The following is a 22,217-nucleotide window of genomic DNA, read 5'->3' on the forward strand; positions in this document are numbered from 1 at the left end:
TGCACTGCACAAACTGGTTATGGGTCCCTCAAGATTTAAAGGAATAATATTGAGTTGGCTGTTTGGCTGCTCCTGGTATAGGCAATATATTATGACTATTGGCCATGTGGCTGGGGCTGATGGGAAAGGAAAGGCACCATTTGGGCTACCTAGATATAAAGCTGGGGTTTCAGTCAGGAATCTTTCCCACCTCTATGTAGAGGTATTGCAGATAGAAGTTGTGGTATTTGCTCTACCACTGAGCTACAAGTGGCCCTTCCTCACATGGAGCCTTCATATGGAAAAGGAAGAAGCAAAGCTACTAGGGGCCATTTTGTGTGAGCTAGGTATGTCAAATCAGCTGGAGAGATCCATCTCATTTTTAATATTGATTAAAACAGGGGGAGCTCTGACTTATTTACAGTTCTGACAAAGAGCATTATAATTTAATTCTGCTAATTATCAAATATAAGAAAATAGATCATTCTCAAAGTATCTCACAGGTTAATCAGATCACTGATTTCTACAAAATTGCCTCATACCCATCTTGTTTTTCTGAGCGAATCCAAAGTTAGCATGTGGATTTTGGGGGTTTGCAGAGATGAATAAAGCAGACAACGAGATGTTTTCTTTCTGAGAGCTTGCGTGTGTGCCAGATGAAAGTGGGAGAGAGAGCGAGATTCTTTCTCCAGCCTCACAGCATCTCCTTTTATTCAAAGTTACAACAAGCATGGCCACGAATGTGCCAGTGGCTGATTGGCTCAATACAAGACAAAGAAACTGAAATCCTATTGGCTCATTTGTATGTAAGGCGGGCTTACATAGCTCCATAGATCTTTGGCACATGAAAGACAGAATGTCAGAGCTGTATTTAGACAGGCATATAAGCTCTTAATCCACCTATGACTAAGATTGATAATGTTATGACTAAGGTGTTTACTAATGTTTAGATTGTTATATAAACTCACACAATTAATTATACATTGAGGATTAACACATCATTGTGATTTACACATCATTGTGAACTAAAGGTGAACTAAAGAAGACAAGTGTGGTATGCAAAGAATGATATACAGAAAGATCTGTGCCAGGCAGAGACCTTTAGCCTTGTGCGTGAAAGAGAGGGAGAGAAGCGTGATTGATTATAAACAGGCCTTATAGTCTGTTTTAGAAGCAAAGAGAGGATAGAAATAATTCCCAGAATGCAGGAGGAAAAGAACCAATGTTTTCCTACACTGGGACATAGAAATAACATGTCTACATCTCCTCCTTTTTTTTCTTCTTTGCGAGGAGGCAACTAGGTGAATAAAGCAACAATATTTCCGGATCAGTGGTTTGCCATCAAATGCCGGAAATAATACTGCTAGGTTTGATGGGGCAAAGGTACTTCAAGATTAGTGGTTTGCCAACGAATCTCAAAATAATCCTACCCACATCTCCCCTTTTATTTTTGTTTTTTACTTACTGGTGGCGTTGCCATTTCGCATAATAGGCTGCAAGGAGCGCGCTAGGTGGTGGTGGAGGAGAGAGAAGGCGAGAAAAAAGATTTGTAAGGCTAGGAATGCATTGGAGAAAGCAACAAAACAAAATTAATATACATACAATAATAATTACATAAAAAAAGACATCGCGTAGCCATTTGAGATTAGGTAGCCACGCCGTCGACCACAAGGAAAAGGAATCCCAGAGTCCGGAAAATCCGATATCCTCTTTGATGTGGTGAGTGAGATTTTGCAAATGAGAAATTTGCCTTTGAACGGCCTTAGAATTGTCAGTGATGTTAAAACAGCACATTTCCTTGAATTGTTCACAACCATAATGATGTACCATGAGTAGGTAGTCCAAAGTAGATTTCGACCTTAATAAACCATTGCGAAGTTCAGCTTGCTCTGTGTTGAGAAGATGGAGCGCCTTAGACGTAATATTCAGGGATTTTGCTGCAGAGCAAGCTAAAGAATTAATATTTGCGCTATTACGTACAGCCAAACCTGGAACACCTAAGAGAGAGACAGCTAAAGAGATGTATTCAGACCTGCTAGGGAGAGAGACAAGATCATCGCAGTCATCAGACAATTCAACACTGCGCTGATGTCTAGAGTAAGAAAAATGATGTTTTTCAGGCAATATGATAGACAGACGGCTTAAGCAACAAGGTGTGCCGTGACTAATGTTTGCCGGAATGTAATTGAAAGTGTAACCTGGGCAGGACCAAAACCAGCCTGCTGGCAGTTCTGTGTACTTATATATATAAGAAATATTTACATAATTAGAGCAATTGAAGTTATTTTTGCCCATTTTTATGCAATTTGTCTTTTTACAGTTGACCATACGTGCACAACTGACGTTGTAAGAAGCCACATATGGGGTTGTCAAATCAATAGCTAAAGGTGGGCGTTCACGCATTTGCGTTCCCCAATTGTGATAACCTTTATACCCAAGGGTACGAAGTGAATCATTTTGAGGTAGGGATGTGTAAAACCAAGTATCATTCTGTATGTCATGAGGATCATGGCAAACTGGAATGAGACAAGAGCCAAGGATATCACCAATGGCTACTTGCTGAGTAAGGCAAAATGCTGAGACATTGAGCGTCCTTGCAAACGATTCCCATACATTTAACGATGTGGAATCACCAGTAGGAAGAGCTGAAGTAGAGAGAGGCAAAATTAAAATACTGAAAATGAGAATTATCATGGAATTCATATTAAGACAAGCAATGAGGGATAGAAGCTGGTTAGTAGGGCTTGCTTCCAGCTGCTGTTCTCTCCTATACTGTTCAGCTTGTAGAGAGAGCGATTTTATTTGGCCCCACGTCACTGGGGGATTGCGATGTCCCCGCTTACGAATCCTGGGGGGGCTGGACGTCACATCGCTGGTGATCTGGAGTTGGTGGTTGAATTGAGGCAATGGATCCGGAAGAACCTGTCGCCACGCCATGGTGCAGCCGGATACAACGTGCAGGAACCCACCGAGCACCCTGTGGAGTAGAAACTGCAGCGTAACCCTTACCCCATGTAATCAATTTCACTGGTTCACTCCACTCATTGGAGGGTAGAATTTTATAGCGCACCAGTGGAGCTGGAAGAATTTCCTTTTGCTGGAAATGCTTTTGAAGACGTGTGTAAGATTGGTGATCCTGTATGGAGATATTCAAATGATTAAGAGTGAAAAGCACACTTGACAACCAACTTTCCTTTTCTGAAAGTGAGTTTGGAATGCCTGCTTTCTTTTCCTGCCTGATCAGTGCAGTTTTCAGGGTACGATGAGAGCGTTCAACTATAGCTTGACCTTGAGAATTATAAGGGATGCCAAACAGATGATGAATATCCCAAGTTTCACAAAACTTAGCAAAGCCTTTTGCACAATACGCTGGGGCATTGTCAGTTTTTATAGAATGAGGCTTGCCCATAACTGACATTGCACGAACAAGATGATTGCAAACATGTTTTACTTGCTCTCCTCTTTGAGGCGTAGCAAAAAGGTAGCCAGAGTATGTGTCGACAGAGACATGCAGAAACTTCCAGGGTGAAAAAGGGGCAAAATGAGTTACATCCATTTGCCACAACTGATTTGCTTCCAGTCCACGGGGATTAACCCCAGGGCTGGGATGGCCAATCTGATTGGAGCATTGAGGACACTGCTGAATAATTGCACGCGCCTCTTCCAATGAAATTTGAAATTGGCGGCTAAGGGCTTTTGCATTTTGATGATGAAAAGCATGACTTTCTATAGGAGAGACAGGCAAAATTTTTAGCAAGGAATCTGCTTTTGCATTTCCATCTGAAATGAAACCTGGAAAAGGTTGGTGAGAGCGAATGTGCACTACAAAGAGTGAGTGAGAGCGAGCAGAAAGAAGCATTTGTAAAGACAGGAAAAGACTCAACAAGTTATCATCTAATAAAGGACTTACATAACTGCCTTGCATTCTACATATGACGTTTGAAACATATAAGCTGTCAACAATCAAGTTAATTGGTTGTGAGGAAAAATAATGCAGAGCTTTTACCGCAGCTGCAAGTTCAGAACGCTGAGCAGATTTTTGTGGGAGAGTGTACAGACTATGCCACTCCTCATTCTGTTGCCAAGCAACAACTCCTCTAGAAGGAGCCCCGTCAGTAAAAACAGTCAGGGCATTCAAAGGAACAGGGGAAATGATAGAAGAGAAAGACATAGGGAATTGCTTGCTCATTTGCAGGCGCGTATCGGGTGGAATATGACAATCCACCTGACCCACAAAATCAGCGAACGCACACTGTAAATCCATGCTTGTGGAGAGAGCTGTTTCCCATTGTTCTAAAGGCATAGGGACAATAATTTGATTACAATCAACACCAAAAGGATGCTTACAACGTCGTCGTCCCTTGCTAATGAGCTGAGCAAGGAGATCCACTAAAGGGTTTACTGTGTTTCTTGGTGCATGATGTAAATAAAGCCATTCTAGTATATGAACTTTTGATGGACCTTTCTGAATAATTGCAGCAAAAGGTTGTACAGAATCCGTCATTATGACCAAATCAGGCATAACATTAGGAATCGCTCGATCCACCCAATGAATACGCATGAGTGCTTTCAACTCTGCAACAGTTTTGAGTTGATCAGAGTTCAAGGTGATTTGCTCACCTGGAGATTGATGGCCTTTTAAGGCTGAAAACAGTGGCCTTAGCACTTCAAGAGGGATTTTAAAATAAGGCCTTATCCAGTTAATGTTTCCCAGCAATTGTTGCAGTTGTACATATTTCATTGTTTTTGAAACATGAAGTTCTGGGATTATTGGAATAGAATAACTAGCTATCATTTTATGTCCTAGATACTGAAAGGGGGGAGATTCCTGGACTTTCTCTGGAGCTATTTTTAAACCATACAAAGACAAACAGGTTATTAAATCATGTTTCCAATTAGGGGGAAGGACTGGAGAATAAAAAAGTATATCGTCCGTATAATGCTGGATCTTAAGATGTGGGTACTTAAGACGAAAGGATTGAAGTGCCTTATCCACAAAATATTGGCACATAGTGGGGGAATTTATCATGCCTTGTGGCAGAACCTTCCAGTGATATCTCTTAGATGGTCTACAATTATTTAATTCTGGAATTGTAAAAGCAAAAAATTTGCGATCCTTTTCATGCAGGGGAATAGAGAAGAAGCAATCCTGCAGATCTATTATAGCCAATTGATATGAATGTGGAATCATATTTGGATTAGGCATACCACATTGCAAAGGCCCCATGGGTTCAATAATGCTATTTATGGACCTCAGATCGTGCAAAAATCTATATTTCCCATTTTTCTTCTTAATTACGAAGACTGGGCTATTGAAAGGGCTGACAGAAGGTTCTATATGGTCAGCTAATAATTGCTGATCGACCAATTGTCTCAAAGCAATCAATTTCTCTGTTGTAAGAGGCCATTGAGGAATCCATATAGGATCAGTGGACTTCCAAGTAAGTGGAAGCACAAACTTATTCATCTATTTGAATCGTTGCTTGTAATTGTTGCAACAAATCTCTTCCCCACAAATTAAGATGAATTTTGAGCACACAGGGCTGAATATATGCTATAACTTCAGAGCTATCAGGTAAAGAGACAGGCAGCCACTGTGCGCTTTTGCAAGAAGCCTGATTACCTCCCACGCCCCACACTTCAGGAGAAGTTTCAAGCGGCCAAGTTTGTTCCCAAAAATTATTGGAAATGACCGAAACATCCGCTCCAGTGTCTATTAGACCCTCTATAATTTTTCCATTGATTTTATACTTACGAAGGAGTTTCTCTCTTCCAATACGTTGGGTCACAGCTAAAAGCTGAGGGGAAAAAGATAAAGAGGGCTTGTGCAGATTAGTGTCAATAGCACAGGCAACATCAGGTGGTGAAGGCAGCATCACCAAATGAGCAAAGGATTCACCCTTTGTTAACTGCATGGGTATATGGCTCCAAAATTGAACCATAATTGTGCCCACATAGTCAGGAGGCAAGGCACCTGGGATGACATGAATGCCTTGTTTTGCAGCAGAAAATTTTGGTAAAATTAAACCTGTGATATTAGGAGGAAGTGGACCTGCCATTTGGCTGGCCATGATTATGATTTCACCAGGCAATGCAGTGTTTTTGGTCTCTTGATTAATCAAATCAATGGCAAATTCAGAAGGCATATTTTTAGTAACTTTTGCAGCAGCAGAAACCAAAGGCTGACATCTCTCTATTCTTTGGGGCCCGAGAGACTGGGCCCAGTGAAGTTTCCCTGAGACCTACATTGATTTGCCCAATGATATCCTTTCCCACACTTTGGACATTTTTTGGAAGGTCTGGTCGTGGTATTTGCATTATTATTCTTCTGTGCAGTCCCCCTTGGGGCTGTGCACTGTCTGGCAAAATGACCTGGACGATGACAATTATAACAGTTTCCTGTTTGTATCACGGAAGCGTGAAGTGCATTGGCAAACAAAGACATTGTATGAGATTGACTCCCTACTTCCGAACACGCTTTTATCAAATCTGCAAGGGAATATGTTGAACGGCTTACGATTGATTGCAGCATTTTTCTACAGTCCGTGTTAGAGTTCTCATAAGCCAATTTTTTTAGCAACTCACTTTGAGCCGTTTCATTATCAATCTGTCTGCAGATCGATTCCTTCAATCTGTCCACAAATTGATGGTATGGCTCTGTATTCTGCTGTTTAACATTTACAAAGGAACTCAGTGGCTGTCCTGAGACAGGAATTTTACGAAATGCACGCTGCACGCAAGTTGCAGTGCGCTGAAAGTGTGAAGGTGACAACACGGCTTGGGCAGCCAGGGTCTCAAAAGGAGGAGCGCCGAAAAGCTGGCTTGCTGTATGCGTTTGATCAGCCAGAGCGATGGCGGCATGTTTAAATTCATTTTCAAAAACTAAAAATTGCGCTGGAGATAACATCATCCTCATCAGATCTTTCCAGTCCACCGGAATCATTGTAAAAGAGGTAGATATGCCCTCTAAAATTCCCATTACATAAGAAGATTTAAGACCTGAATCACTAATGGCTTTCCTGAGATCTTTCATGACAGCATAAGGAAGTTTTTCATGATAAACTTGTAATTGCTGACCTCCAGGAGCATTTTGATATGTGAGAGGAAAAATTAATGGCATTTCACCAGCCCATGCAGCTGTTTCTTCCAATGAAAAAAGCCCATCCTGCTTAGCCTGTAAAAGCCCAGCACGAACGGCTCCATATTGTTTTGGCAAAATAGCATGGTCTAAAGACAAAGAGGAAGGGACAAAGGCATGCTGATTTGGTTGTTCAGGCAGAGAAGGGGGGTGAAGGGGGATTGGGGGGGAATTTGTAAACTGAGAAGGAGCAGCAGCAGAAAAAACAGCAGGCTGAGCCACAACTTTTACAGCAGGGAGAGGGGGAGGGGTCTCAGAAAGCTGAGACGACACTGGAGCAAGGGAAGGAGAAAAGGGAGGGGGATTTTGGCTAGGTGATGAAGGGGACAAAGGGGGCAAAATCAGGGGATATGGCGGGGGGGAGGTGATTTCTTCAGTTACCAGCAGTGAAGAAATTGAAAGAGAAGATTGTTCTAATTTCGCTATGGCGGTAGCACACTTTTGCCACGTGAGTAGGCAGCTGATTTGGGCACGTGGTTCACAAAATAAAATTTTGCCGATTTTCTCCCATGTGCTAATTTGCAATGTGCCTTCTGCTTTATAAAAAGGACATTGATGATTTATTTCCTGCAGCAACTGTTCAATCTCTTTTAGAGAAATTTGGACTTTGTCTATTGTCTGTCTTACTAACGAAAGAAGCTCTTTCGCATGAGCCTTTTGCACCTTACTTAAATCCCCTCCCATACTAACGAATTAAGCGCTTTAGACTTTTCCCAGTCGGGTTAGTATGAGGAATGCTTTTGGCTCTAAAGGGATCTCTATTGGGATCTCTATTGGGATCTGATTACTTACCCTTCTTCAGGATCACGTCAAGGGGGTCACCAGATGTGGATTTTGGGGGTTTGCAGAGATGAATAAAGCAGACAACGAGATGTTTTCTTTCTGAGAGCTTGCGTGTGTGCCAGATGAAAGTGGGAGAGAGAGCGAGATTCTTTCTCCAGCCTCACAGCATCTCCTTTTATTCAAAGTTACAACAAGCATGGCCACGAATGTGCCAGTGGCTGATTGGCTCAATACAAGACAAAGAAACTGAAATCCTATTGGCTCATTTGTATGTAAGGCGGGCTTACATAGCTCCATAGATCTTTGGCACATGAAAGACAGAATGTCAGAGCTGTATTTAGACAGGCATATAAGCTCTTAATCCACCTATGACTAAGATTGATAATGTTATGACTAAGGTGTTTACTAATGTTTAGATTGTTATATAAACTCACACAATTAATTATACATTGAGGATTAACACATCATTGTGATTTACACATCATTGTGAACTAAAGGTGAACTAAAGAAGACAAGTGTGGTATGCAAAGAATGATATACAGAAAGATCTGTGCCAGGCAGAGACCTTTAGCCTTGTGCGTGAAAGAGAGGGAGAGAAGCGTGATTGATTATAAACAGGCCTTATAGTCTGTTTTAGAAGCAAAGAGAGGATAGAAATAATTCCCAGAATGCAGGAGGAAAAGAACCAATGTTTTCCTACACTGGGACATAGAAATAACATGTCTACATTAGCACACCCTTCCCCTAACCTTTAATGTTTTTAAAGAACGTAATAGTTAAGCAAGAATAGTTGGTGGTTGCAAGTTGCTGTTGGATACCTAAAAATACCTCCTAGAAGGAGTGCCCTGTGCATGTAAATCAAAAGCTCTTTTGTCTAGTTGCAATTCCATGACAATAAGCTCGTCACAATAGAACAGGAGGCTGCCAAGAGACAAATAATTAGAGCCTTCTCTCAGGAATTTAAAAATATGATTAAAGTGAACCCTACATGCACCATTTCATTTAAAAATTCCAAATGTTATAAATTACCCAATTTCTAACTCCTGTCAGTTTATTTTTGAGTTTTACATGCTGAGCAAATTAATCAGTCAGATTGCCAAAGCTAATTCAGTTATGACAGCATGCACGGGCATATTTGGTAAATTTATTCACATCTTGGCTGCCTCTTTCAAAAAATGAGTTGAATCCCACAGCAGAAGATAAACAGATCTTTCCTCCAACGGTAGGAGGTAGGCATGAATGCTACCCACACAAAATGATTTGCCTGTTTTCTTCCATTTCTAGACTCACAAGATACAAAGCTATTCCATCCACTGAATACAACATTCAATGCAAAACACTTCTGGTATTTTGGCATGTCAAGTAAGGAGCATATCCCTCAATTGTCTGCATTAAATTTAGCAATTGGCCAAACATCTTCCAATACTAAGGGGCTAAGTGACATGTAGTTACATATTGTTGGTAAATTCTCCACATGTGCCTCTCTGCCAGGCAGAGTGAGAAAGTCTTGGGTTTCTAATTTAGGAACTATTGCTTCTTGTTATGTACTACCAGTAACTATAGAGATACATAGTGCCTTGTCCATTTCGCCACTAAGGGCAGATGCTGAAATTAGAAACAACACTTTGCTTTTTATTTCATTTTTTGTCCTTTATGTGTGTTAAATAATAAAACTAAATGTCACACTAAATGCCTTGGACTGTTACACCAGGGCTCCATTTATGTTCTCATAACGCTCTGTACTAATAAGTAAAACTTCTGAGTTCAGTGGGGCTTCCTCCCAAGAAAGTACATACAGAAATGGAACATTAATGCCAAAAATCTAAGGAAGTTGTCCTGCGCCAAAGAATAATCCAATCCTCTCTAGGAAGGGAAGAAAAAGCAAATCCATAATTCCAGTTTATCATAGTTTATCGCAATTTAATAAATTTTGGCCCAAGCTCAAGGTTCTCTTTGTTACTTGTCTGCATATGGCACATTACTTTGTCTTTTTAAAAAACAAAAATCAAAGTGAAATTGATCTATAATTAAGTATATTAATTTGCTGTTTGGTGGAGCGTACCAAGAGGCAGGTGCAGTCGTGATACACCAAGTATTTGGGTTTTTTTACAAAGCATTTTGGAAAGCAAAAGTTGAAGATGAGTGACTGTTAGCTTGATACTTAACAGGCTGTTATTTCCACTAGTCCAATATACTACCACCCAAATTTCATATTTGAAACATGCTTATTCTTGCACATTTGCTTAGTTCATTTATATAAAAAAGAAAAAACCAGTCCTGAGCTGTAATCCTGAGCTCTTTGCAGCACTGTTTCATTCTGTACAAGTTTACATGGTGCCATTTCCATCTTGTGACATATGGAACACAGTACTGGTGTTTTCCCCTCTGATCTCAATGGAAATAAATTCCAAGTTGTTTACTGTTGGTTTTTGTTCTAAGGTGCTTTCAAAGCTCTTCTCTTCCCTTAGCGTACAAAGAGTCCATGTGTTTGGTAAGTTAAAAATAGTTTACTTACAAACTCTTCAAAGGTCAGATTTATGTGTTTTTCCATACAGCAATAAGAAAACACAGGCAGCAAAACTTAGGTTCCAAAGTGGTGAATGTTTCTATATTATTTGTATAGAAACACAACTACAGTTTGCGTAAGCCATGCAGTCTGAGCTTGGAGCAACTGGTTCAGATCTCTTTGCTTGCCAGAGTTCACATGGTGGTATGAAAGAACAAGGAGTTTTATAATCTTTCCTTACAAGGTGAGGGAGAGTAACCCAGCTAAGCCTGGCAGGACATTTTACTCTATGCTCTTAACCCCTTCATGCATTAATTATAGGAGTCTGCTTATCCCACACTTACCGCAAATCTCTGTGGAGTTCCATCTTCATTTCTTAATACTGTTATGTGCTCATTGCTTTCATTGATACACAAGAAATAGCTCTTCATTTTCACCTGACACTAAGAAGAGAAGGGAAGAAGAAATGCTGATGGCAAAGTTTAACCTTATTTGGGGCTGCTTATTCAGAAATAAAAAAAAGGGGGGGAGTTTTAGACTACCAGGAAGACACAAAAGACATCCCTCATTTCAATTACTTATTTGTTTTCCTTCAGAAATGTCGTAGTGTGAATCCAGTGGATTTCCACTTGTACGACAGGATACCACCATCTTCTCTGCACCACATACACCCCCAAAATCTGCTTAGAGTTCCCAAAGGTGCAGGGGGGGTGCAGGGAAGGAGGAGAGGAAGGTGGCATCCCATTCCACTCAGACACATACAGTGATGATTCCACAGCTAGGACTGACTGTTCAAAGAGAGGTCTGGAAACTGGAGAAGCTAGAGGCTGAAGTGCGTAAGCTTCAGCTCTGTTGACCAGGCAACAGTGAAATCAGAAGGCCAGGCTCTGGCAGTTAGCTATACCAGGGTTCTGCGATGTAAGCACACACAAGGTCAAACAAGACGTGACTTTAAACACAGGATTAGAAAACACGCTTATACAGGCTTTGTGTCTCTGCTAGCAAAACAAAACCCTGCTGTTGAGGACTCCCTCATTTTAGTCAAGGCTGTGGTAGGGGTTAATCTGTTTCCTTGCATCACTTCCACTCCACCCCACCCCAGCTGCTATTTGCCAGAGGACAGAGGGGAAAGGGATAAACACTCCTCATCCTGAGCCACAGTTTAAATTCAGGCTGGAGCTGCGTGGGGACAGGACCTTGCAGTTGCTTTTTCTAGATAAAGAGCCAGTCCAAGTTCATTTTTTAAACATATATTTAAAGTTGTGTCTTGCCCCCAAGTAGCTCACTGGATCAGTTGCCTCAAGCCACGAGGGCTCCCAGAACAAAGCCCAGAGTCATTGACAGAGTCATTCAGATTTCATAATGTATCAAAGTGGTACATACAGCTTTGTTTTGCCTTCTTGATTTTTCTTCCTCTTGGGATTGCCAGAGGTCTGCCATGGCACTATATTTCTTCATCCACATCTCACACTGTTTTTCCTTCTCTTCTATGTCCCGTTCTAGCAAGCGCTTCCCCCTTTCCGATTCGTAATGAAGCAAGGTTGCTTTCTCTAAAGCTTCTTCGGCAGCTTCTGTTCTACATCTTTGAGAGATTTCACTGGAATAGGTGGAAGGAAAAATGTTTATTTAGAGGTATAGGCTTCCCCATCCTAAAGGCTTAAACTAGGTAACAATTAAATGAAATGAAATGAATAAAATGAAATGAAATGAAATGAAATGAAATTGTGAGAGCAGAATAATACTTCTTCGAATTCAATTAAATTTGTTTCTCAACTTAACTCTAAACTCCAAAGACTATTGTAAACAGGCAGATCAAATGACATTTCCAAAAGGTTTTCAGGCTTGGAGAATGTGTGAATGTCACTGCTGAATGAACCTCATGGTGTTGTTAAGAAGCTGCTCTCAGCGGATTTTAAGAGATCATAAAAGTAAAGGTAAAGGGACCCCTGACCATTAGGTCCAGTCGTGGCCGACTGGGGTTGTGGCGCTCATCTCGCTTTATTGGCCGAGGGAGCCGGCATACAGCTTCCGGGTCATGTGGCCAGCATGACTAAGCCACTTCTGGCGAACCAGAGCAGCACACGGAAACGCTGTTTACCTTCCCGCCAGAGCGATACCTATTTATCTACTTGCACTTTGACGTGCTTTCAAACTGCTAGGTTGGCAGGAGCAGGGACCGAGTAACGGAAGCTCACCCCGTCGTGGGGATTCGAACCGCCAACCTTCTGACTGGCAAGTCCTAGGCTCTGTGGCTTAACCCACAGCGCCACCCGCGTCCCTTTAAGAGATCATAGTGAGGCTCTCCCTCTCTTGGTTACTGGCAGCAACCTCTGCATTGGGAAGTCAGGCAAGCAATACTGTCCCAATTCTCTACACCCCCACTGGCTGCAACTGCTTATGGCCCCTCCAGATGTTGTTGGACTACAACTCCCAATATCCCTGACCATTGGCCATGCTGGCTTGGGCTGATGGGAGTTGGACTTCAACAAGCACACACCCAGAGGGCCACAGATGTGCCATCCTTGGTTCAAAGCTATATACTTTACTATATTTATCCCAATTTTAAGACAACTAAGGATGAAGGGGATGAATATTTCACAAAATGAGAGGTAGCATATTACACAGAGACTACAAAATGGGGTTAGGTATAAAATTAAATGAATAAACAATCATACACCATTGTCACGATTGGGAACATCTCTGTGCAATAGACAAATATTTATCAGGAAAGGAGCAACTGTTTTCTGGGATGGGAAAGAGCCTGTAAAAAAAGTGGGTGGGTGAGTGTGTCTAAATTAAAACCTTACCTTTCTTTACACTTCAAATTCTCTTCTAGTGTTCCTTTCAGTTTCTGCTTTAGTTCATTCCTTTCGTGCTCCAAATATCGTTTTTCCTCACGGATGACTTCCCTCTCCATTGTTATTCTCTCTAGTTTCATCTGACTTTCAAAGTGGCTCTTTTCCACTTGTGCTAACAGCTGCTGCATTTCGGTTAACTGAAAGAAACAAATCAGAAAAACATGTTTTCCCCTCTCTAAGGCAGAAAGTTGCCGTGACAGCCAACCCGTAGAGGTTTTAGCACCTATAAAAACAAAGGCAAAGATAAGAGTTTGAAAGAAGAAAAATAGCGTGGAAGCCACTGCCTGAGGCGAATGATTCACATTGCTTCATGCAAAGTTTGGCCCTGTGCAGTAAGAGATTTATTCTACTACATCACTGTAGGCCAGCCTTTCTCAGCCTTGGGTCCCCAGATGTTGTTGGACTACAACTCTCACCATTCCTAGCTAGCAGGATCAGTCATCAGGAATGATGTGAGCTGTAGCATAACATCATCTCGGGACCCAAGGTTGAGAAAGGCTGACCTAGGCAAAGGCGATATTTTGATAGGCTTGCTCTTATACATTCTATCATGACAGATAGGGGATCCCGACAACTGGTAGTTAACTCAGGGTGCAAGCATGTGATCTAAGGCTCATACCTTTCTCTTCAGCTGCTGAGTTTCTTCTTTTAAGCTGATGTTCTCCAGTTGAACTGCTTTTTGCTGCTCCCGACACAGCTTTTCCTGGGCTTCAGCCTCCACTTGGCCTTTCTCAGCTTCTGCCTGCGCCAGAGAGGCCTCCTCCACAAGCTTGCAGTATTTTGTTGCTGTCTGCTGAGAGGCATTCAGCTTCTGCTTCAGCTGATGAGCAAAAGAACATGTGAATACAGTATTAGAAAGGGGTTTCTTATTCCACAGTCATTGATAAAACTCATGCACCTTTGAGAATGGCCCCTCTGATATTTCGGGGGGGGGGGGGAGAGGGAATTGTTGCTACATACTATCTGATGTCAGCAAAACTTTACAGAGTGCAAGAAAATAGGTCAATGCCCTGAGGAGATTACAATCTAAAATTTGTCACAGGAGGGAAACAAAGAAGCCATTTCAGTTTTCATTTGCATGTGCTTGGATCAAATTTCAGATTCAGAAGGATATGGGATCTAGGGAGTGTGCCAAAAGCTTTCCAGAAGAGTCTGGATCTGCCAAACTATTCACGCCATATATTGAAAGCACTCTTATACCACTTTGACAGTCATAGTTTTCCCCAAAGAATTTTGGGAACTGTTGTTTGTTAAGGGTGCTGGGAGCAGGAGCTCTGTGAAGGGTCTCCTCACAACTCTCACAAGGGGCTTATGATTTAAAGCCTCCTGCAGTTTTTCAACATATATAGATATGTATTTTTAAAATATGTCAACATTTTATTCCTTTCATTTTTGCTTAAAAGTTTTTAGCATTGTCACAATGCAGACACACCCACAGAAATTAAACCTGTTTTGTTTTGTTTTTTTACAGCCCCTCATTCTTTTAGTGCCTGATCATAGCAAACCTGCTATGAGTTGTTAGCAACAAATTCTCTGCCAGTAGGTTTTCTCGCCTGATTTATTTTCACTTTGTTTTTCCTTACACTGAGAAAAGCGTAATGTTCTACAAAGGGCAGAAACTTTGGCAGACCTTGAATATAGCTTTCCTGCCAAAATATTGAATCTGACCCAGCCAGACATAAACTACCCATACAATATTCATCAGTAACGTTCACACTGGCAACCTCTCTGTAATCAAAGAAGAGGAATCAGGGTTTCCTTTTCAAAAAACATAGGCAGTTCATAATGCTTCTTCACAATATTCTTCTTCTTTCTCTCTGATGAAAAAGATTACTTTAAAGTTAACATAGATCAATATTTTAAGTCAAATGGAAAACTGCATTTTCGTTATTTGTGTGGTGGCAAGCCCTTTTTACTCAATAAGTTGAGCAATTAACCTCCACAATACCAGTCACGTCCCACTGGTTTCAAATCCTCTTTTCTGTATACATATCTTAATTCATAAAAAAAGGGGGGGGGAGAGAACTGAGACTGCAAGCCTATGGATGGGCCTTTGGCCTTATTCAGCAGGCTCTTCTTATAAATGCTTACCTGGAAGTAATCTCATTAAGCTTAATGGGATGCACTTCTGAGTAGGCATGTATAGGATGGCTCTGCTAAAAGACTTGGATTAAATGCTTTATCCTGGATATTGGGATTCTGATGTCTGTATCTCAGAGTCAAGCTCATTTTGAGAGGATTAAGGATAAAGCTGATGGTCAATGACTCAAGTTCACCATACACATATGCTTGCACAACTAGTGGCCTTGAGAGTCCCATGGACTGCAAGAAGATCATTCTTAAGGAAATCAGCCCTGAGTGCTCACTGGAAGGACAGATCCTGAAGCTGAGGCTCCAATACTTTGGCCACCTCATGAGAAGAGAAGACTCCCTGGAAAAGACCCTGATGTTGGGAAAGGAGAAGGGGACAACAGAGGACGAGATGGTTGGACAGTGTTCTTGAAGCTACCAGCATGAGTTTGACCAAACTGCAGGAGGCAGTGGAAGACAGGAGTGCCTGGCGTGCTCTGGTCCATGGGGTCACAAACCCCTTCATGGATCACTGCTTTGCCGTGGTGAAGGGGCTTGAATAACTCAGAGAAGCTATGAACTATGCCGAGCAGTGGCCTAGTTGGTGGATTGAAATTTACACTCCTATTTATACCTGCAAGTTGTAAGGGAAACCACAAGTCACACCCACACTCTGCTGTACCTCCTGGCATGTGCAACTGAGTAAGAACATGCAATCTCCGTGCACATTTATTGACCTAGAAGAATTACCAAGCACAGATCTCTATTTTTGGATTGGGCGGTTTTGCTTTTAGGTGTATACTTTTTAAAATGTAATTTTTGTGTGTGCCATGAAGCCAGCTGTGAAAAAGTAGTTAGCTTACAGTGCAATCCTAACCATGTCTACTCAGATGTTACTCCTATTTAATTCAACAGAGCTTAAACCCCACAGGGAAGTGGGATTACGACTGCAGCCATAGTTGCCACTGCATTGCAGAAGTGGAGTTCAAGCCTTGCTTTTAGGTCCAATTGCTTCTTATAGTGAGATTTGTAGTAGAGCTGATCAAAATGTTTTCAGCTTGTTGTTTGGAGTTAATTTTACTGGAGAAAATATAATTTAAGTCACAAGTTGTACCTGATGTTTAATTATGAACAACAACAGCATAATACTTTCTAATGGTTTAAAATGTTTTTTTAATAGCTACGTCATTTCCTCTAATTTCACAGCAGGGGACGTTTTCAGACAAACTATATTCTTTAAAGGGAAGTACATTATGTCAAGTAATGTTGGTAAAAAAAGCAGCAGAAAAGAGCTCAGTGGTGGTTTCATACCTCTTTAACTAGTGTCTGCAGTCCATGGTTTATATTTCTGAGATTTCTCATGCCCAGCTCGCTTTCCGATTTCATAAAAATTCTTTCCAAATGCAGCTCATTTGACAAGCATTTGTTCTGTTTCTTCAGGTCCTCGCATTCCTGATGACACACAGATAGTTTTTATCTTAATATCATTCTGGATAATTTCAGCTCATAAGATTTATTGCAGCCATTTCTCTAAATTTCTCTAAATTTGAAAATGTTCCTATGTGAATCTATTAGCTTAAGGTATGTCTGCCATGGCTGGGTGGGTGGGTGGGTGGGTGGGTGAGTTCAACACGCTTCTCCAAGCACACAAATAATCTTTCAAGCGAAATAAAAGTATGCTGAGCAATAATCTATATTTAAAACATGTAGTGTTACAGCAGAAAGAGGTTAAAGGAATCATACTGGCCATGCACATCTTAGACCGAGCACGGAACCAACAGTTGGCAAACAAAAAGGACATGCCGTTTGCTTCTTGGAGGGGCTGCAATCTCATTCTGGTAAACTACATGGACCAGATGACCTTCTGTCAATCAGATTCTGAACTAGTTTTGTGCACTCACGCACAGCGAGACTGCAGATAAAAAGGTAAAAGGTAAAGGACCCCTGGACTGTTAAGTCCAGTCAAAGGCGACTATGGGGTTGCGGCGCTCATCCCGCTTTCAGGCCAAGGGAGCATTATTTTTGAAAAACACAAGGCCTTAACACAGGCATTTAGCCCATGCTTTCCTGTTCATATAGATATCTTTTTTGGTTTGTGGGCATAAGAGCAAAAAATATTCTGAATACATCTCATGGAAAGCCCAGTTCACAGGTGGAAGTCCTTGCTGGTTAGCTAAATCCCACCCATTAGAACAATCTAGATACAGATAAGCAATAAGAGTCTCATAGATTATGGAGGACTCTGAACAATCTAAGAATGATTAAGCAGAAACAGCTGACTTTGCTAGGAGTGTTATTCATTTCCAATACAACATAACAAAAGAAAACCGATTCTTGCTCGAGTAATAGAAAATTCCTGTCTCTAATAACTTTAAAGCAAAAGAGAATTATGATAACATTCAATCTATTACGGAGCTAGGATGGAAACTCTGTTCTCAAAGATCTATCCTTCCAGCCCAGAAATGGCATCCTTGCATTCTTATAAAATAACTGTAATAAATGAAAATCTGCCCTTATTCCCTTATGTGGGACACAAGAGCCCTTATAGAGTCCTTTGTAGGTTCTCCATCGGTCGGAGGAAAAAAGAGGCCAACCAGAGAATATTGAGAAGCAAAGCAGCTTGTAAGCCTGATCTGTATTGAACTGTTGCAACAGGGTGCCCCCTTCACACACAGGAGGAGGAGGACCCAGAACCAAGGTGTGTCCGCCCTTATATAGACATTTTAAATTGCCCACCTTGGAGTCAAAGCCACCCCCAGAAACATCATACCTACATCACAGAGGGGGTGTAGCTCAAGACCGCCACCCCAGATACATCATACTTACATCACAGAAAGGGCGGGCTAAAGCAGAAATGTGAGTGGGTTGTTTACCTCCTGTCTGGCAAGTTATCTGTTAATGTTTACTGAACTGATCCCCTGGGGAGCCTGGCCAGTCTTTTGTAATGATAAATACTTAGTTCCTGAGCCAGATCATAGGCTCACCCTATTCATACACAGATATACACTTAAGACAGGATTTGTGAAGGAAAAGACAATGGGGAGGCTTCTCCATTTGACCTTGCAGAGAAAACACCTGGTCAGCCTGGGAGTCAAAATGGCTCCATGGCTGCTCCTGTGCAGCTTCAGACATGTGGCCTATATATCTATGTACGTGTTTGCTTGGTACATTTATGAACCTTTATTATATACATAAGACCTTAATGTATTTATTTCATAAATTTCATAACGATTACTTATAAAAATAGCAAGATGATTTTCACCATTTACAAACCACGATACTAAAAGTCAAGTTTTTAAAGTAATTTTTACTTATGTCTCAAAATTACACATTGCCCTGTGTTTTGAGGCATGTCACTTTAGCACACAAATAGTCACTGACCTTCCTTTTTCTCACAAGTTCTCCTTGCAGACGGTTGATGTGAGCAACAGAGCCTCCTTGGATCACAGCACTGGTTGGGCGAATCCGACAAACAGGCCTCGCCCCACGACACAGATTGGCGTGATGATCCCCAAAAGAAATGGTAGAAAGGGGAGATTTTCCAGTTACCCCGTCAAGACTTGGCTTGCCATTGGTAAAGGATGTTATGACACCAGCAACACTGCCATCGATAGCGGAAATGCCTTTGCCGCCTGCCGCGTTTTCCAGCGGAGATGGTTTCGTCGACAGATTGGTCCTGTGCGGGTCTCTCTGGGATAATGTCTTTTGTGGCATATTTGAGAAGCGTTTTTTGGAAATCTGTAGAACTGCTGAGAGTTCCAGTTCTACACTTTCTGGCTAAATAGCTACTACCTCTTGCTTATCTGGTCAAAAACAGCCCTTCTACCAACTACTTGGGAGAGATAATGAAGATTGCAAGCCTAGTGTGAAAAAAAGCCATCAACTAAAGGTATCACCTGGCATCAATTATTAAACTGTTACTGGAGCCCAGAATGAAAGGAGCAGAAATAGAAGCTTCAGACCAGGGATGCAAACAAGCAAAAGAAGATTTGAACTCAGACGTGCCAGGTAGTGTAAGCTGCAAGAATATGGGCTTTTATTGCTTCAGTTAATTGATTAATTGACTAAAACATCAGTCAATGGCAAGAACCGATTGTTGAAGTCAAAACTGAATTCCCAAGACTAGAAGTTAAAGCACACATTCTTTTCGGAGGCGATTTTAGATCTGAAGTGTTACTGTAATAAAAAGGGAAATGTTTGACATTCCTTCTAGCTATGAATGACAACTTTCATGTACTAAACTGCAAGCTCTTTCAGACTCCTTTCAGTACCTCACAAAGGTATCTCTGTATTGATATTTTGGACAGATAATCCTATACACATCTGCTCAGAAGTCCCATTGACTTCAATTGGATTTACTCCCAGGTAAGTGGCATAGGACTGTAGTAGCCTAAATTGGTTACAAAGCAGAAAACTAATCAGCTAAGCATTCTGTAATTAATGGATAGACCCAATAAGCATATTAATATCAACTATTTCTTGGCTTTCCCCCCAGATGCCTATTGTCTTCATGTTTTAGCTTTTCAAAAATTCCATCTCAGTCTTTATGGTTTAAGATTGCCCCCATGATTGCAGTTGAATAGCAAAAGTTTTATGTAATTCACGAATTGTGACAGAGGTGAAAATTATGTTGCCTTTTTCCCTACAAAGCAATCATCCTGTATCATTTCCCCATATAGTTTAGTTTACTACTCTATAAACAAAGATGGGAAGAGACCCTTAATTGAGTCAATAGTACAGGGCATATTATAGTAATGAAAGCTTGTGGTCAATTTACACATCATGCAGCTCTTGGGAGTCTTTATCTTCAGACTAGATGGGAGATTTAACTTATTTCACAGGGTGTACTCTGTTCTGATCCAACCCATCATGTTATCAATGTTTCTTAAGGAATCAGAGACCTCAGCCATTTTTTTGTGCAGAACCTAGCACTAATTTAGAGCAGGGATGGGGAATCTGTGGCCTTCCAGATGTTGTTGGATTCCACCATCGTTGGCTCTGCTGGTTGGGGCTGATGTGAGTTAGAAGTCCATTAACATATGAAGGGCCATATGTTCCATGCCACTATTTTAGTGGGGTGCATAATCCTTCTCACATAACTGACTTGGTCAGGGCTGTATGAGGGCACCCAGAGACCAATATAAAAAGCAGTAGGGTTTATAGACAGGTGTGTACATTTGCTCCAAGTATTTATAGAATGAGTTTAGCAAGCTGAGCCAAGCTTGCTAAATTGCCTCTTGTCCACCATCTTATTCCACATTGTTCTCTATTACATTTCGAAGACTCACTCATGGGTCCATTTGACAACCTGCGAAAGCAGCCACAATTAAATGAAACAAGCAACCATTAAACACACACAAAAATAACTACTGGTAATTCTGTCCTGTTTTTGTAAAAAGTAGCCATCTACCATATGTCACTGGCATTTTCACGTTATGGCCCTCAAGCTATCTATAGAAAATTGAAGGACAAGCTACATAAAATCTAGCAATTATTCTATTTGTTTCTAGCATAGCAACTGTCTCCCCTTTTTTTGGCAGGAAATCAGACGTGCCTACATTTCATATGGAGCTCCAGCACATGAGAAGTCAACAAGATTATAATCAAGGTATTAGGCAATCCAACACTTGAAAAACCTTGAAGTTTCTCAAAGAAGGAATGCACTCACAGATAACTCAGAAGCTGTCTACGTGAACAAATGGAAAACTATTTTCTCATATAGTATCTTTTGAAAGTTTTCTGTAGCTTATAGTGGCCCTTCCTTTTAGAAACAAAAGTCATTGAGAAAATATTACACCCTGAGCCTGAGTGGCATCCCCAAGTACGCCACTTGTTGGTTTCTTCCATGTAAGTCCGGGTGGCCTGCCAGATGTTGGTAGACTCCCAACTCCCATCATTTCTGACACATGGGACATGCTGGCTGGTGGTGTTGAGAGCTGGAGTCCAAGAACATCTGGAGAGCCACAGGTTCCTTGTCCCAGATCAAATTCTATGGGGGGGGGAATAAATTATTAAACTTTATGACAGCCAGAGGTGGTTTAGAAGCAAAATTTTACCATGGCTGGAGCAAAGCCAAAACTCTTCCTGGTCTTTTAGCATGTGCATACTATGTGCCCTACCAAAATAATGGCTTCTATCTCTCTGCTCCTCCCTAGTGAAGTTTTGATTGAGACGGTAAACTTGGGGTCACATAGTTTAATTCTCCTTCACATACACACAATCCTCCACACAGAAGACTAGCAAGTTGGGGAAGCTAGGCTAAAAACCTCCTCCCCAACATGTCATGTTTTCCTCAATATGTAAGGGATTATTTATTTGGGACTCGGGATGAAGCCATGTAAGCCCTTACCTGCAACAGTCCGGACCAGCCTTTAGCAACCCTTTACATGTTTTGGACTCCAATTAGCTTTTTCCATTATGGTAAAGGTAAAGGTAAAGGTAAAGGTACCCCTGCCCGAACGGGCCAGTCTTGACAGACTCTGGGGTTTGTGCGCCCATCTCACTCTATTGGCCGGGGGCCAGCGCTGTCCGGAGACACTTCCGGGTCACGTGGCCAGCGTGACAAAGCTGCATCTGGCGAGCCAGCGCAGCACACGGAACGCCGTTTACCTTCCCGCTAGTAAGCGGTACCTATTTATCTACTTGCACCAGGGGGTGCTTTCGAACTGCTAGGTTGGCAGGCGCTGGGACCGAGCAGCGGGAGCGCACCCCGCCGCGGGGATTCGAACCGCCAACCTTTCGATCGGCAAGCCCTAGGCGCTGAGGCTTTAACCCACAGCGCCACCCGCACCACCATTCAATTAAAAAATGCACAAGGGCCTGGGGGTTAAGCCAGTTATTTATAACCTTCCATGCAGATCTTAAACCCTAATTTGATAAAGCC

The 22,217-nt window shown here is 41.6% G+C and overlaps 1 protein-coding gene and 1 long non-coding RNA gene across 2 annotated transcripts in view; one reads left to right on the forward strand and one right to left on the reverse strand.

Annotated features, from left to right (window-relative positions):
* Positions 1–19,051, reverse strand: part of LOC309515976 (uncharacterized protein) — a 28,406-nt gene extending 9,355 nt beyond the window's left edge. The window contains exons 1-6 of the mRNA XM_082194349.1: positions 18,716–19,051; positions 16,646–16,786; positions 13,884–14,084; positions 13,214–13,401; positions 11,790–12,003; positions 10,751–10,849 (exon numbers count right to left, since the gene is read on the reverse strand). Of these exons, the coding sequence (XP_082050475.1) occupies positions 10,751–10,849; positions 11,790–12,003; positions 13,214–13,401; positions 13,884–14,084; positions 16,646–16,786; positions 18,716–19,048 (1,176 nt within the window). The 5' untranslated portion in view covers positions 19,049–19,051. The remainder of the gene's footprint in view (positions 1–10,750; positions 10,850–11,789; positions 12,004–13,213; positions 13,402–13,883; positions 14,085–16,645; positions 16,787–18,715) is intronic.
* A 192-nt stretch (positions 19,052–19,243) lies between these two features.
* On the forward strand, positions 19,244–21,742 carry LOC309516833. Its single transcript, XR_014213050.1, has 3 exons — positions 19,244–19,342; positions 19,642–19,699; positions 20,875–21,742. It is a non-coding gene; the product is annotated as an uncharacterized lncRNA (long non-coding RNA).
* Positions 21,743–22,217: the final 475 nt, after the last annotated feature.

Source organism: Podarcis vaucheri, assembly GCF_965113315.1.
Source record: "Podarcis vaucheri genome assembly, chromosome: 1".
In the NCBI taxonomy this organism is placed as follows: Eukaryota; Metazoa; Chordata; class Lepidosauria; order Squamata; family Lacertidae; genus Podarcis; species Podarcis vaucheri.